The 16827-nt window shown below is 48.1% G+C and overlaps 1 protein-coding gene across 9 annotated transcripts in view; it reads right to left on the bottom strand.

Moving 5' to 3' along the window:
* Positions 1–2362: 2362 nt before the first annotated feature.
* Positions 2363–16827, bottom strand: part of PRKAG2 (protein kinase AMP-activated non-catalytic subunit gamma 2) — a 243734-nt gene continuing 229269 nt past the window's right edge. For all 9 annotated transcript variants that reach the window (XM_045086350.1, XM_045086351.1, XM_045086352.1 and 6 more), the window contains 6 exons: positions 16315–16441; positions 13036–13201; positions 12648–12685; positions 11576–11722; positions 8493–8586; positions 2363–3489 (listed from right to left, as the gene is read on the bottom strand). In XM_045086350.1, the coding sequence (XP_044942285.1) occupies positions 3458–3489; positions 8493–8586; positions 11576–11722; positions 12648–12685; positions 13036–13201; positions 16315–16441 (604 nt within the window). In that variant the 3' untranslated portion in view covers positions 2363–3457. The remainder of the gene's footprint in view (positions 3490–8492; positions 8587–11575; positions 11723–12647; positions 12686–13035; positions 13202–16314; positions 16442–16827) is intronic.

Below are 16827 nucleotides of genomic sequence, written 5' to 3'. Positions count from 1 at the left end.
TCTGGGGTGGGGGAGGGACCACAGCTCCCCCCCCTCGGGTCTGTGCTGGCCAGGAAGTTGTCAGGCCTGGTGGGGAGCAGTTTGAGGGGCCCTTGGTCTTTACACCTGAGGCTGTGGCCATAAGCAGCCTGGGGCGTAGCGTCGGGCCATTTCTTGTTTCTCCCAGGCCTCCGCAGCACAGTTTGGAAGAGGCAGGAAGGAAGGGCAGGGACCTGTTCCCAGGCACGCGCGCTGGGCTGGGAGGGAGTGACTCTGCACCTGGAGGAGGGTGGACGCACTTCTCCCCGGGCCCGGGAGGAGGGATGGCTGGCAAAGGAGCACTAGGGACACGTGGCGGCGTTTACCTGCATTCTGGGACTGTTGTGGGGGGTGACTGGTTGCCAGAGCAGGAGGGAGAGGGCCAGAAGCTCCTGACTTCGGCAGGTGGGGGCAGCTGTGAGGCCTGTCCTGCATCTCCAACCTACCATCGGCAGGTGATTGCGATGCGGGCTTTCCAGGGGGAATCCCATACCTGAAGTCAGAGCAGCGTTCCATTGAGTCTTCAGATTCCCGTCTGTGAGGTTCTTTGGAGGTGGAGGTCAGCAGTATTCAAGCATGGAAAGTTCTAGAAGGAGCTAGGTACCTGGCTTTTCTCCGACTTCCCTGTAGGCAGGATCTTCAATACCTCTGAGAGCCAGGTGGTGCTCATACCTCCTGTGCCCTCACTTCGGTCAATGTCTAAGGGAAATTGTGTACAGCATGTTAAGTCTGAGAAATAAAATCAGGCCACGTGTCTGTAAGTGAAACTCACTTTGCCAGTATCTCCCTACGGGTTGGGATCTTCTCCCAAGGGTGCTAGGATGCGAAGCAAAATCCTCTTTTTGGTGAAAGAGCTTTGGAAATAAATCCTCTGGAATCCACCTGTGGAGTATTTTGATGTCTACCTTCCCAGAAAGCCTGCCTGCCGAGTTTTGGCTCCCCAAATACGGACAGACTCGGTAAGGAAGTAGAATATGCGGCACATTATACGAGTTTTGGGCTGTGTCTAGGCTCTTTCCTTCCTGGCATCTTGGGCTGGATACCTGTGTCGGGGGGGGGCGTCCTATGTAGCATCTGTGGTCTCTGCCCCCCAGATGCCAGCACCGCCACCCCCACCCCCCTGCTGTGGTGACAACCAAAAATGTCTGTGTTTTGCCACATGTCCCCTAGGATCCAGCATCTCTCCTGGATGAGAACTCGTGGTTTAAGAGGATTGTCTGCTCATGCAAGTGTTTCTGTAGGAGGATCTAAGGAGTGTCATTGGTTCAATAAATCTGTTAAGTTTTTCACAGAGATTAGAACATGAAACAGGACGGATGTCCTCCTTTTCTGGAACAGATGTGGTTAGTGTTGATCCGCTCTTTCATATTCATCTCATTTGTTCACAAGCCTTTGGGGGCTGTGGGCTCCCCCGTGGGGTGCGCTGGCGCACGGCTATGTGGGGGTTGGGGGCGGACCCAGCAGGTGCCAGTGAGCCTCCCCAGGAAGAGGCAGCTTATCCAGCAACTGGTGCCAGGTGCTTTCTCTCAGGTCAGCTAGGCTCTTCCCTTAGGACCCTTCTTTCACCTGGCGCAAGTGCCGCTCTTCCTTCTTTCTAGAAGGGCGCAGAGAGGCCACTTAGCAGAACCTGATCTTTTATCACTTACTGGAAACAACTCCAAGACAACAGCCCTCCGTGGGTAGGTGGCTGTGCCTCTCCGGCTGAGGCGCGGAGCTGACCCTTGCAGGTGTATCCCGAGCTCTCGTGCGGGGCCAGGGACGTTGGCACAGCCCCGTGCCCTCCCCTTCGGCCAGAGGCTGCTGGATGGGGTGCACCTGTGGGAGGAGACAGCATTAACACGTCTCTGTGAAGGGTCCTGAACTATGTTCCGAAGCTGAATACATATGCGTCACACATCCACGCGTGGTGCAGCCTGTGCACACTCGTGTGCACCCGCAGACCGGGGGTGGACTGAAAACAGAGGTTTTGGCTTCCAAAACTATGTCGTAGGAGCTTTGTGCCTTTTTCCCCTTTCTCCCAAATATTACCATTGACCTAAGTCACGACCACAGTTGTTTCCACAGGGAAACAGAGACGTATGCTCTCGTATTTGGCCTCTGAGGAGATGAACAAAGTGACGGCTCGGCACATGGAATCTCCCCATCAGTTTCTCCTTAAATATATTGTGCTTAAAAATGGAGACGTAGTGTTTGTGAATCAAGTCATGAGGGTTTTTTCTTTCTGATGATCTTTGAGAATTCATGTTCTTCATTTGGGGAGAGAGAGCTAAGGGGAAAACTGTGAGCAGATTATTCTTATGTGCTGAAAGACATGGCATTTTAAAGAACTTCTTTAACAAAGCAGTCGATAATAAGATTTATTTTAATTTTTCAATCTGCCAAAAAAAAAAAACCCAAAACAAAAAAATCAAACTATACTCATATATATATATACAGTGTCGACATTTTCAGAGCACTTACATTAGGAAACGCTGTGTTTCTTTTCGACCATATGACAATACTGTATATGCCACAATAAAATTTACAAAAACAATCGCATCAGCAGTCATACAAACATCATGATTTTACATTTCAATACACAAGAAAAAAATAGACATCTTCCCGGCACTTTTGTTTCCTCCAACCGCTGCCTGTTTCCAGTCTAGCAGAGCAGGTCTCCACACGTGCTTTCAGACACTTCAGCTTTTAAAACCTAGCCGTGGCTCTTTCTGAAGTCCTATCTTCTCCAGATCCAAACCGAAATGAGAAATCTGCTATTTGAAAATAACAACCAATGGTTTCTTAATGGGTACAGTGAAGCTTCCCCACCACGAGGTGTAAAAAATCGCATGAAAGTAGAAATAAATAAAGCTGTTGTAAAGCAGTTTTGTTTACATTATAGTTCAGAACAGACACTTCAACGTAAAACTGTCATTAAAGTTTTATAAAGTATTTCTATCCAAATTACAACTGTTCGACAAATCTAATGAAAACAAACTGATTTGGTAAAGGTCCAAAGACTTTCACGCCCCAGCACCGTGTGGCTCCAGCCGCCATGGGCCGCAGTGATGACATACGCGTGTTCTGACATAAGGCACTAGGTCTGAAAAGGCCATGCACTCGCCTTATGTCATATTACCTGTTACAGACCAGTGAATTCTTTGAAATGAAAAGTAAGAAAAATTTCAGGACACAGTGCACTTTAATAACATACAGCACTTGAAATTGTTCAGACAGAGGTCTGAAAACAGTCTTTTAATGCAAGCCTGAATCTTCAAACACATAAACTCTGTTTCTTAAGCTCAGTTTCAATATCACTGGAAAAAATACCCATCACTAAACCCTGATATACATTCTCAGCCATTTGACTGTCTTCTGTCACGGTCAGTGTTCATGAGGCAAAGCGTGACCCAAAATCTCTGTTCAGGTTCTCCTCTAAGGGCTTCTCCACTCACAGTGGTCATTCTGCTTCCGCCTCCTTCTGTTTGGCACCTGTTGGTAGATGGAGAAATGACAGTCTCAAAGGAAAGGAAAGGTATGTCACAGCTGGGCCTGTCTTACACACAAGAGCAGTGGTCCCGCCCCCCTGACCTCCGGCTTGGTGGTCTTCACCCATATTCTGCAGTGCCTTAGAAGAATGTTCCAGAAGTTGGGAGCCGGGGACAGGAGATGAGCAGGTGGCAGATGAGCAGGTGGCTCCAAGCGCCTCCCAGACCACCTGCCGCCACAGCAGCCCACTTCGAATCTGTGTTACATGTCAGAAGCCTAAGTATGCAAGATTTAGTTTGAAAAAAAGAGAAGCGGGTGCTAGCAGTAGAACTGCTAGAATTTTTAAAAGAAGGAACACGTGTTTTAGTGAGGGTGCCGCACAGTACTGCTGCCCCGCAGGCGTACCCCCTCCTCGTGCTTCGCTTCCCTGCTCTCTGCCCATGAATTTGTTCTTGCCGTTGAAGGTCTGCGGCAACCCTCCATCAGGCCAGTCTACTGGTGCTGCTGGCTGAACAGAATTTGTTCTGCGTCCCTGGCACATTCTTGTAATTCTGTGTTTCAAAGTTTCTTATTATTTTACCTGTTACGGTGATCTGTGATCAGTGATTTTTTTTTTTTAAGATTTATTTATTTTGAGAGAAAGAAGTGGTTGAAAGAGGGGAGGGGCAGAGGAAGAAAATCTATGAAGCAAACTCCCCGCTGACCATGGAGCCCAGTGTGGGACCTGATCCCATGACCCACGAGATCATGACCCGAGCCTAGCCAACTGAGCCACCCAGGTGCCCCTCTGTGATATCTGACGTCACTACTGTAACTGCTGGCCTCAGGAACCACACACGCATAAGAAAGTAGCTTAATAAATGCGTGTGTTCTGACTGCTCCACTGACCAGCCATTCCCCGATCTCTCCCTCCCTCTCCTAGAGCCTCCCTTGTCCCTGACACACAACAATACTGACATCAGGCCAATTAACAACCCTACAATTGTCCTTAGTGTTCAAGTGAACGGAACAGTCAGTCAATCATGTATCTTTCACTTTATATCAAAAGCTAGAAACGATTAAGCTTAGTGTGAGAAAGGCATGTCGAAAGCCAGGCTTCTTTAACCAAACAGTGAGCCAAACTGTCAAGGCAAAGGAAAAATTCTTGAAGAAAATTGAAAGTGTTACTCCAGGGGTACCTGGCTGGCTCAGTCAGAAGGGCATGTGACCTTGGTCTTGGGGCCGTTAGCTGGACCCCCAAGTTGGGTGTAGATTACTCAAATAAATAAACTTAAAAAAAAAAGTGCTACTCCAGTGAACACATGAATGATAGGAAAGCGAAACAGCCTTGCTGTTGGCCTGGAGACAGTGGCAGTGGTCTGCACAGGAGACCACACCAGCCACCCATTCCTTTAAGCCAAAGCCTAATCCAGAGCAAGGCCCGGACTCTCTCCCGGGCTGGGACCGCGGGGAGGTGAGGACCTGCAGAAGGACCGTCTGCAGCGGGCCGGGGCGGGTTCAGGAGGCCCCAGGACGGAAGGCATCTCCGCAGCACCCAAGTGCAAGGGGAAGCGGCCAGGTTTCCAGATGATCTAGCTGTGATCACCGGTGAGGGGGCCACCCTAAACCACTGGATTTCAGCGCAGCCGGAACAGCCTTCTCTTGGAAGAAGATGCCAGCTGGGACTCTCACAGCCCGAGAGGACAAGGCAGCGCCCGGCTTCAGAGCTTCACAGCAGGCGACCCTCTCGCGAGGGGCTAACGCGGCCAGTGACCTGGAGCTGAAGCCAGTGCTCCGTGACCCTCTGAGACCCCGCGGCGCTGAAGAACCAGGCCAAGTCGGCTCTGCCTGGGCTCTGGAGATGCCACAGCAGGGAAACCGCAGGAGACCAGAAGCAGGAGCGGAGCCCGAGGAGGGGACGCAGCTGGGGCAAGCTCAGGGTCAGACGGGACCGCACGTGGGGGCGCTTCCTCGGGAGGAGCAGAGCGAGGGGCTTCCTGAGCTGCCGCTGGGAGCCACGACGGACGGATCAGAACACCACGGAGCTGCGCGGATGAAGCAGCGGCAGGGCTCGAGGGGGCGGACTCCAGCTCTGAAGGCAGTTCTGTGGGTTAAACGCCATTGGGCGGCACCGCCTGCCGCCGAGCAACCGTTTGGGACAGAAGAGCCATCAGTGCGACAAACCGCAGGGCCCTGCAGGCCTCCAGCACCCAGCACCCCGACCGGTCAGCAGCCGGCAGCGCCACCAAGACCCGCCACCCGCAGAAAGTCCAACCCTCTGAGAGCTCAGATGGTGGGTCACACGTTTTAGCAATAAAGTCTTTTTCAGTGACGGCATGTACGTTGTTGTTTTAAAATTCTGGACCTGCTTTGCTTTACTGCAGTGGTCTGGAACCGAACCCACAGTCTCTGAAGTGTGCCTGTACGTACTCATGGAAATGTTTTAAAACAGTGCTGTGCTTACGGATATTTGCCGTAACACCTACGGTCTGGCTGGCATATTTCCAAGTGGGTGGCAGGAGCGCTACCCCTCTTGTCTCAGCAGCTCCTGTTTCCGCTTCAGGCACGAGACGACTTTTGAAAGAGATTCACCGTCCATGAGAACAAGGAGCTAACAAGCTGTCGCTCCTGCTCTCAGATCTGGCACTCACTCTTCGGACAGTCTTGAGTTTCACAAGGAGCTGCTGCTGAAGAAACTTAGGACAATGAATCGGTATCCTTCATGGGGGACATCAGCTGTTGAAATATATAACCTCTGGTACCTTTTATTCATGTTTACAGTGGACACTTTCTGAAAGTGCCTCTTACTTTCTAGTCCGTGGACACCCACACAGCAGCGTGGCTCCTGGGTACGATGCACCTTGTTGTGCACAAGTGGCTCCGTGCATGTTTTGGTTTCAACTCAGAGTGTCCTTGGAGGATGGAGGGCCTGTTGTTCACCTCCTTGCTCTATAACTGGCTGGACAGAAGCTAACTGAGCTGAGCTGCTGCGCCCACTCAGGCAGCTCCGAGGGCCTGAGGGGCACCAGGCCAATGGGGCTGGACTCCTCTGAAGCTTACACGACGCCGCCGGCCCTCACGTGTCTAAGCATCTCAAGGGCTGCTGATCTGAACTGGGCCAGTCCCATGCTCCAGGAGAGTTCTCCAAATGTTCACCGTAATCCAGTTATTAGGAACACGAAGCATTTTCCTAAATAGTGTTCTACATACTACATTGTAGAGAATGCTAATTCGACTACTATCTTTAGAACATTATTTCTATGGTAACATACATTTCAAATTCTGGCTGTGGAACAGGGATCCTCCCCACAGAACCGTATTAGGGACTTAAAAAATTTAAAATATCAAACATGGGTGGAAATGTAAACTCATCCAGCCCAACAATCTCAATTTAATTTAAAAACCTTAAAAAAATTTATTTTAAAGTAATCTCTATACCGATGTGGGGCTTGAACTCACAACCCTGAGATCAGGAGTCAGATGCTCCAATGACTGAGCCAGCCAGGCACCCCAGCCCACATTCTCACTCCTACGGCCTGAGACACTAGGCGTGAAGAGACGGAGATCTTGGCTTGTCTGCTCTTGATTTTGCAAGGCCTGGGGAATCTTGGCCACAGGACAGAGAGATTCACCCTGACGCTGCCGGGCACGTGTGCCTCGGCCCAGGGCTGCTGCCTGGAAGAGGGCTGCCTTTTTCTGAAGGTGCCGAGTTACGTGCCTACAAGGAGGAATCTGCTCTTGAGGAGGCCTTCTCCTGCTGCGCATGAGGGAGCCGAGGAAGCTGCAGGCGAGCGGCATCGCGCTCCAGGGACAGCCTGGCTCCTCTGCTTGAGGTCACATGTGTGAGATTAAACACAGCAATGTGCAGTCACGGTCAGTGCTGTGGGGCACTCTGCAGAACGCACGCCATGCAGCCTGGTGCTGGGCCGCGTGTCAGCGTTATTTCCGGTCTGGGGTTATTCTAAATGATGCTGTCCACAGTCTCATATTCACGGAGTCGTCTTATCACTATTTCATGATTGTGAAGACTCTCGTGAATTTTAGATTCCCTAACAGCTGACACTGGAAATGAGTGTCCTTGGCCCCAATGCTAGAGTTTCAGATTCGGCGACAGCCTCCAGGCACTGCTGCTCTGTCGGCATTGCGTCCTTGCTCTCATGCTGTCTCACTGGTGCCAGGGATCCCTTTAAGACGGGCATCTTTAGGTTACAGGCCGACTGAAACCTTGTCTCAGCTAGTTGGATTTCTGAACTCAGGAGAAATCGGTACTCTGGTATGTGCACACTTTGAGGTTTGATGTACACTTCAAACTCTCAGAGGTGACTCCCTCTGCGGTCTCAGCCTGTCCTGGTACAGCTGAGTCGGCCCACGGCGGGCCGCTTGAACTTCCAGGGCGGGGAGGGGAGGGGCAGAGAGGAGAAAGAGCGGGCCGGCGGTTTTAGGACCTTTCAGGCACCTGTCACTATTCAACATGGCACACAGGAGACAACCTTCCTCTCCTCTCCCTGCCTGCTTGCTGACACTGGCCTGCGGGCTTGCTCAGAGTTGACCTGGCAGAAAATGAGGTTAGCCACCAGTGCTGTTTGATAGTTAATGTAATTTCCAATACACTACTAATGGAAGAATTTGTGTTCAGGTCTTCTGTTTTATATACTCAAAACACTAGTAAGTTTTTTTTTAAGGGTAGATATAAGTCTCAATAGTTAGAACCCAATGCATTTCCCTTCCTATGTTTTCTAGGAAATAGTCCTAAAAATAAAGCAAAACTGAAGAGATCTTAGCTTTTTAATGAAAAAGGAGATGAATCTGGCAATGAATGCTCAGTTATTCAGGTGCTGTGGTCGTGGACAGGATGCTCCTAAGAATACTTTCTAGAAGCTATTCTCTTTCACCCAACTGGAGCAGTAAAACTACAAAGGAAAACCACACAACAAGTGACCACGGGTTACAGAGGCCCGGGTGCCAGAGAAGCAGCCGCTCCCAGGTCGGCCCGCGCAGAGGGAAGGGCCCGCGGCCGGCGCACGTACCTGCGGGCGTGAGGATCAAGGCCTGCAGAATGTCTGACAGCGAGATGATGCCCACGATGCTGTCTGCTTCGTTCACCACCACCAGCCGATGCACCTGCCAACGGGACAAGCAGCTCCCGTGTCAGAGTTCACAGAAGGTTCTACGACGGCTATTAGCAAATAACGTCTTTCATGTACTAAACAAGGGGGACATCGCAGAAGTAAGAGACAGAAACCATGTCAAGAACCACAAAAGGTCGTAGGCTCTCAAGTTAAGATCAATGCTGACTTCAACGACTTGTAGGAAAAATTCGCTAGCTGCATCCCACTGTGCTCAAATTCTGGAGCATTAATATATGTATGATACAACCCCAAACGTGAAGTACAGTGTAGCCATAATACTCTCCTAAAGTAAGTTTTTACATTTTTAAAGTAGTATTTCAGTCTCTAAGAACTAGCTGCTACTGACTTACACGGGACAGATGTCCAAGCGCGCGCCGGACGGACGAGGTCATGAGTGGCTCATGGTCTATGGTCTTTTCTCCAGGAAGTTTATGTGTGAGTATGTTCACATAGCTCAGAGGATAGAGGAACTCTAATAACGTGAAACAGACTGTATTCACACCCCATGTTCTACTCGGGTCTTTTCTAAGCAAGTGGCCCCGGTTGTGAGGGGTCGTTCTAACAAATTCTCCTGAACACAGGAAAGGAGTGAGCAGGCATCGCGCTTCCGGAGCGGCTCTGACTTCTTAGGCCTGAGGCAGCCGCGAGCCTGCTGGTTTCCTTGGAGACGATGCTCTTCCCCCTAGAGAGCGTCCCCCACCCCACCGCACACCGTGGTGGGCACAGGAAGGAGATGGAAAGGGGAGGAAATTCTTTTTTTAGATTTGTCTCTGATACTGTGTTGGGGATGCTTTCAACATCTTCACTTGCTTTGGATTTAAAAAATAATCACTTTGTTCTCATGACTTTTAAAAGTTTCTCTAAGGGAGTCTGGCTGGCTCAGAAGTGTGTGCGACTCTTAATCTCAGGGTCCTGAGTTAGAGCCCCATTTGAGTGTAGAGATTACTTAAACTTCAAAAATTTCTCTAAAAAAAGCTTAGGGCCTTCAATAATCCTGTGATACAATGTGGTTACTTATAAATTAAAATAATGGCTTGTGCCTAGGATCAAAGAATGCTTTACAGTCTTTGCGAGACACATTTTATTGTTAACATTCAATAATGTTAATTAAATAACTCTCTTTTGAACTGCTGAAGGTCAACTGCTGAAGGTGGCCATCTCACCCAGAGAATTAATTCTACCAGGCAGAAATGACCATCAAAAACATGATCTTGTCATTTGTTGCTGAGTCTAAACCAGTGAATACTCCTAGGTGTCAGAAAGCTAGTGCGGTATTTATGTCCTATAAATACACCAAACCACTGCTGATACTGTATGCCCTTTCTCCAACAACTGTATTTAAGCTAAGATTGGCCTCAGTTCCCCGGTTAGGAGTCCTTGGGTGAAAGAATGATTTCAGTGGGGTAAAAAGTCAAGATGCATAATGAGAAAAGTATTGAATTACATCTTTATTTTCCTCAGTGACCCATTTCCTATTACGAAGAAATATCTGTTGCTCGCCAGATGACCTGAGAGGAAAAGCCCATTACCTTTCTTCTTTTACCTGAGAGTAATACATGCTCAAACAAGAGAGCTCAGAGCGGAGGAGCACTGCGCTCTCCGTGCTCTCCGTGTTTACCGGATCTCCACCACCCAGAAACAGCCAGTCAGTGCTGTGCTGTGGGGCCTTCTAGCCTCTCTTCTCCACATATATGTGCATATAAATGAATAGAATCAAAAGCCAGTAACTGGCTTTTTCTCTTAGCAATACATTACTATGTCTTTTTCATATCAACCAAATACTCTTCAAGGACATTTTTCACTGTTATGAGGGATTCTCTCATGTGGATGTCCATTGTCCTTATAAATACTTAGGATCACTACCTATGATCTTCGAAAGGCGCATAATTCTAAGGACCTTATTAAAAGTTAAGATGTATTCCTAAGTCAATGAAAACTCTGGAAAACAAGAGTGATGGATATTAAGATTCAAATAGAAATAAAGTTCATATTGAGATGCTAGTGAAATACATTTCAGAAGCCACAGCTGTGGTAACCGGGGGGTAGGGGTCTCCCCACAGGTGAGCACAGGGCAAGGTGGAAGTCTGCAGCACACAATGATAAAAACAGGTCTGTGTTTCTGATGGCTCCGGCAAGGTGGGTTGTGTTCTCGTGCGACCCTTACTTCAAATGTAATGTTAAGATTGCCTGTTAGCCTGAAAAATTATTGGGGACTTTCCCTCTTGGACTGCATTCTCATAGTTATAATAAAAAGTACCAGAGCAGACATATCATTATAAATGAATTCTGCCAACTCAGAGATTGTTCCAGAAAGAACACTGCTGCTTCCTTCAGTCCTAGAGAGTGATATACAGGAGAACATTCCTATCCTTGTCTAATAAGAAAGGAAAGAAAGGATTTGGGGAGCGGGTATATGGAATGAGATGTGTCATTCGTTGCTCATCTTGAACTGAGTACGTCCAAAACCCTACGCGCCATCAAGCAGGAGGGCGTATGAGTGTGGAGAGGCAGGAAGTGACGTTACCGGACCGTCTACTACCATCCAAATTGGAAAGAGAAAATTTAAAAATTCGAAAGATAATTCTGATTTCTACTTTACTTTGTTGAAACTATATAATCACACATTTTTAACTTCAACTTCATAAATACTCTAATGGAACTCAAAGCTCTTGGGACATTTGTTTTCCTAATTATGTATTTTTTTAAACCATGAAAGTCTCTTACTGGTTTGATTCAACTATGATATCAGGACTTAACAATTCAATGAACATTTCCAGATGACCTATGCGGCAGGCAACACGCGAGGTTCTGGAGAGGGAAAGCATGATATCCGCTTAACCCTGTCTGCTTCTCCGGGCGTTCCTGTGGTTCACGATCCCCGAGCCCCCTGGCCCCCTGGCCAGTGAGTACTTGGGGCAGCAAAGCTGGGGCAGGGGTGGGGAGGGCGAGAGAGTGGGAGGAGCGCGGCCCCGCTGACTCACCTCAGCCCGCACTATTCTGTCCACGATGGTCTCCAGGATTTCCAGCTTACTGCACTTCACGACTCCCTCGAAATACTGAGAGCGGTGCTGAAGGGCCTGGGTCACCGTGATATCTAGGTTATTGTAGGTTTTTTCAGCAGCAAGGTTCTGTAAGGAAGTAACGATGAATTCTATCCTTTCATTTCGATTCACATTTGTGACCAAAGTCCGTGTCAAGTGACGTGATTTTCAGAAACATTCCTGTTCTGTTACCTGCGGCAACCTTGCGAAATAGTGACGCGTTTCCCAGAGAGGATTCTCCCCGCTCCTACTGTGTAAGGCTCTAGAGCCTGAGTGAACAAAGTCTTTGGAGACATGGACTGCCCTTTGTAAAGGGTGAGAAGTGCCCCAGGGCACCCACTAGGAGGGCGCTGAGGGCGTCAGGGGGATCAAGCAGTCACGGGGGAAGAGCAGGCCAGACAGGCCCGACAGACCCACGTGGCTTTAGCCTTAGACAGTCCTACGCAACCAAACTCCAACCGGCCTGTTTTTGGAAGTTTCAGCTCCCTTTCTTAAAAAAATATCCTAAAACCCTAAGGACGTGCATTTAAAATGAATACGGAAAAGAAAGCAGCCTGTGGGAAGATGTGGCACTACCTCTAATAGATTTATACCAGGGATTAAAAAACAGGACTTTAAATAATCTCCTGAATGCTTTTGCTGTCTTTTTGTTCCCACCAGCGAACAACGGGATGTATCTAGCAAGGGACCCACACGTTCCTGTGTACACGAAGCACTGGCCTCCTGGCAGAATGAATGATGGCTCGTGCATGGAAATAGGACCATTTAAAATATTCACAAATGCTGTAGTGCCAAAGAAGCTATCCACGGACCGAAAAAATAATCTCTAAAATGCTAATATGTTATTCACTGCTAAGCCATGGAGTGTCAGGTACAATGACTGTTGGTCTACGGAATCCTCCGATCCGCACAGCCACAAAAGCTATTAAATTAGGGAAAAATGCAAACAGATTAGTGAATAGGTTTTAAATGCATTCTAGATGACAGGTGTGACAAAACTAAAAATACTTACAATTACATCAAATTTGGAATAAATATCCACAACTTTTCCTAAAAATGAAAACAGATGTTAGAAAAATGTCTTAGAAACAAAAAGATGACATTTAAAATCCATCTTAACCAGGTACTTACTAGCAATTAAATATTGCTAAATAACAAACTTGTCTACTTTTAAATGAGCATGAAATCACATCTTAATGGAAAATGTGAAAATAAGCCAGTTGGAACTCTCATTAAGCTGAGTGCTCCTTGGTGCTGACTTGATCCGCCGTATCTAAATTTTTAGCTCCAAGCCCTGGCTGCCACCCACCGAATCTGATCCACTGACCATTTAACTGTCAGTTTGCCCCCAGGGGACAGAGCGTGGTCTTTCAGGCCCTGGTATGACCAAACCCACAGACCTGACTCATCTACCACAGGCAAGGCCGACACTCGTCTTTCTACAAAGACGTTCAAGGCTTTGATGATGGGAGTGTCGGGGTGGATGAAGGCGATGTTGTGGTAGGTCCCAATTCCAAGGGCATCCAGGTTCTGCTTCATGAAGGCAGGCTTTGGCATATCAGACATCTAAACAGGAAGATAGATACAGACGGTCTAGAGCCCAAACAGACCTTTTTAATGTTCACATGTCCACACTTGGACGAAAACTATGTATAACAAATTAAAGTTAGTGTTCTCTACCAATCTACCTGGCTCTCTGAATTACCATGAAGTATTACGTATAAGAATTGTAGTTTCTGTTCAGTCGGTTTCTATTCTAAGCTTACATTTAACTACTTAGTAAAATACTGCAGAAAACATAGATTGTAATGTTCCCTTTCCCCTCACTCACTGAAAACGTGGATGGAAGCGGGAACAAGAAGTCTCTTTGGAAATCAAGACCCACAGCCACCCGAGAATCCTTTATTCTGAGTTAGGTTCAATTCCTGGTCCCGCCATCAGCATTAAGTATTACGTATGAAGAACCCACACATTTGCAAACCTAGAGCGTCTGATGGGAGCATCTGAGCTGCGGCTCGGCTCGCCCTCACCCCGTCCCACCCCTCATCCTGAACTCGCCCGCGGAGGACTCCGACTCGTGATTACTGGGAGCAAAGAACAAGCCAACTGAGCAGAATAAAAGAACCTTTAAAAGTTCACTTTTTCTTTTCATGGGCTGTTTGAGAGGAGGAGGGAGAAGGCAGAAGAGAGAAGTCTAGGGTCATGTTGGACTAAAACAAAATAAGGTCTACGGTTTCAAAAATCCACCTTGTGTAAAGGGCACAGTTGATTCCGTCCTCCTGGTGTACCTTATAATTATCAGGAAAAGATGAACAATTAGAAGAAACAAAATGTTCAAGTCAAAGAGTTCATCAATATTCAAATCATGAGAATCCTAGAAATTTGGAGAAAAAAAAGAAAGACCTATTAGGTCATCTAGCCCATCTCGATGCAGGAAAACCCCTGTTCCATATTGTACACTTAGGCTAACGGTCACATGTCTCCAAGGGTAAGGCCACCTTTTCTCAGAAAATGATCTCAATTCAGTAAAAATCAGGGTCTGAAATTTATTTGAAATTCTGTATTTTAATCTGAAAACCTCTAGTTGAATATTCTAAGAGCATGACTTAATTACCATATTGGCCCAAATGCAAGGCAGTACTGGCGGAGGCAACCTCCTCTACTCTTCGTGGAAGACAGAACACCAAGGCCCGCCTCCAGCTGTTCCTTCCTCATGTCCGCAGGAGCGCGGCTGTCAAAATGGGCTGGACTCGACCTTGTAACCTCTGGGAGACCTGGGGCGGCTTTAACCCTCCGAGCCGGGCGCCTCTGAGCGGAGGAGCTACCCCAGGGCCTGCCCACAGGGCTAGAGGGAGGCCGCCGGCCCCGCGGGAACCTGCCAAGTCACTCCACAGCTGCACCACCTCTAAAATGGGGTTAATCAAAATACCTACCTGGGAGCGGAGACGAGGACTGGCTGTGTCTCGTGGTGTGCTTAGGACAGTAGCGGACGCGTCACACATACGTCAGAGTACACAGCTTGGGCGACTACCGCTACTGTACGAGGCTGACTCTCCGAGGGGCTAAAAGCCTGCAGGCCCTGAATACACGGCGCCAGCCTCGGTCCCCTTCGGCCTAGACGCTGAGGCGGCCGCCTGAGCAGCGGACGACACAGGTGACGTCTGTCCAGCCATCTCCGGACATCCCTAACTGTCCCCCCCATGGTCTCTCCACTCAACTGTGTGCCTTTCAGTAAACCTCCTACCTTCTTAGCATTTATGTAACCACGGAGAGGGTTGGTTTTATAGGTAAACTGCTAAAATGCAGGACTGGCTTGATGGACGGGGTATTTCTCCCAATTACTAACCTCCCCTGACCCCCGACACGTGCTTCTGTCTGCAAAACTGAGGCCGAACTCTGGGAGGAAGGGCAGTGGCTGCTTGGCGTCACCCAGAATTCGAGTTTCCTTAATTGCAGCTGTGTGGATGGGGATGGGAAAGCTAATGTGATGTAGATTTTCAAAGTCTATTAAATTCTTTTGAAAAATGATTTCACGGGGCCCCTGGGCGGCTCAGTTGGTTAAGTATCTACCCTGGGATTCTGGCTCAGGTCCCGATCTCAAGGGTGTGAGATGGGGCCCGGCGTCGGGCTCTGTGCGCAGCACGGAGCCTGCTCAGGACTTTCTCCTTTCTCCCTCTGTCTCTACAACAAATAAACTCTTAAACAAAAAAGGAATTCATGGGATCTCTTCTGAAATAGGAATGAGGCTTACTGGTCACAGTGGGCGAACTACTACTTTTTTAACATTTTTTTTTTTTTAAAGATTTGTTTGAGAGAGTGAGAGTGGAAGAGAGAGAGACGGAGGCAGAGGGAGAAGCAGACTCCCCACTGAGCAGGGAGCCCGATGTGGGGCTCGATCCCAGGACCCTGAGATCATGGTCTGAGCCAAAGGCAGACACTTAACTGACAGAGCCACCCAGGTGCCCCTGACCAACTACTTTTAACCTCAAACTCAGTGCATATAATACAAAGGAAACAAATTCAAGCCCTCTTATAAGAACTCTGGTCCTTATGAGACTCTTTTAAAACTTTGGTCATGATATTGACCAAAGAGGTCAATATCATGGATGATTATGAAGACCTCTCACTCCAAATGCAGTTGAGAAAACCTACAGAAAACAAAGCCTGAATTTGGACCAACATGGTACTCTCGTGACGAAATTTTTATTTACTTGTGTTTTTCTATTGCAGCAATTTATAATAAGATAATCCTGGGGACAGTGTTTTTTGAATGTTTCCAAAACCATGATACCAATAAAGCATCACAAGGCAATTTGCTATAAATACCGGCTCAATTTATCTTACATAATAGCACTTTCTTAATTAGATGGGCTTGCAAATTACTTTACTTCCTCATATTTTAGGTGATAAAATATTCTAATTTAAATAGAGAATTCCAAGTGTTTTTATTATTTTGATACTTGCCCCGAAAGGCGATTGCTTTTTAATTGGAATCAGCCTGAAGAACGTACAATTTAAACACGAGTAAGTTGAGAAACCGCTGCTGAGGAATGGAGACCTCCTAACAATCCCAACTCCAGAATTAACGTCATCTCCTGAGGTGACAGGAGCCAATTTACGTGAAGTAAACCAGGTAAAGCGGGTGCAGCCGCGTCTTGAGAAACACCAGGACTACTTACAAAGAGCTGGAGGAACTTGAGGATTCTCTTGTGGGTGAGAATATAAAGTGCGTTCCCACTGACGGGGTCGATAACCGGCAGTCTGTGGATTTTATTTTTGATCAACGAGTACACAGCGTCGAAGAGGCTGCGGGAAAAGCCATCAAAGTTGTTAGGAGGCTTTAAAGGAGGTAAAATGCTCTGGACCTGCCCTGCTTTAGAAGCATTTTCAGTGTTTCTACATCACAGCCACAAAAGGCTGACCTGACCTGAAACAGTTTTGGGAAAGTTCTAAACTGGGTATCTCAGCACATGTTCTGTCTTTGCGGTCTGTGTTGATCGTGGGTACAAGTGCGGGCTGCGGGGCTCGAGGAGAGCCCTTTCTAGTGCGTTTGCTGCTGCTGTGCGACAGATGGCGGAGAACCCGGGGACTGCACATGGCCACCAGCAGCGACGGGGAGCTGTGGCCCCGCGCCCTGCACCAGAGCTGACTCGGTGCACCCTGCTTCTGGGCTGCCCTGGCCCCTCCTGTGG

Source organism: Mustela putorius, unplaced genomic scaffold, assembly GCF_011764305.1.
Source record: "Mustela putorius furo isolate JIRA1106 unplaced genomic scaffold, ASM1176430v1.1 tig00000929_pilon_pilon_pilon, whole genome shotgun sequence".
Lineage (NCBI taxonomy): Eukaryota > Metazoa > Chordata > Mammalia > Carnivora > Mustelidae > Mustela > Mustela putorius.
This window is presented reverse-complemented; position numbering and strand designations above follow the sequence as displayed.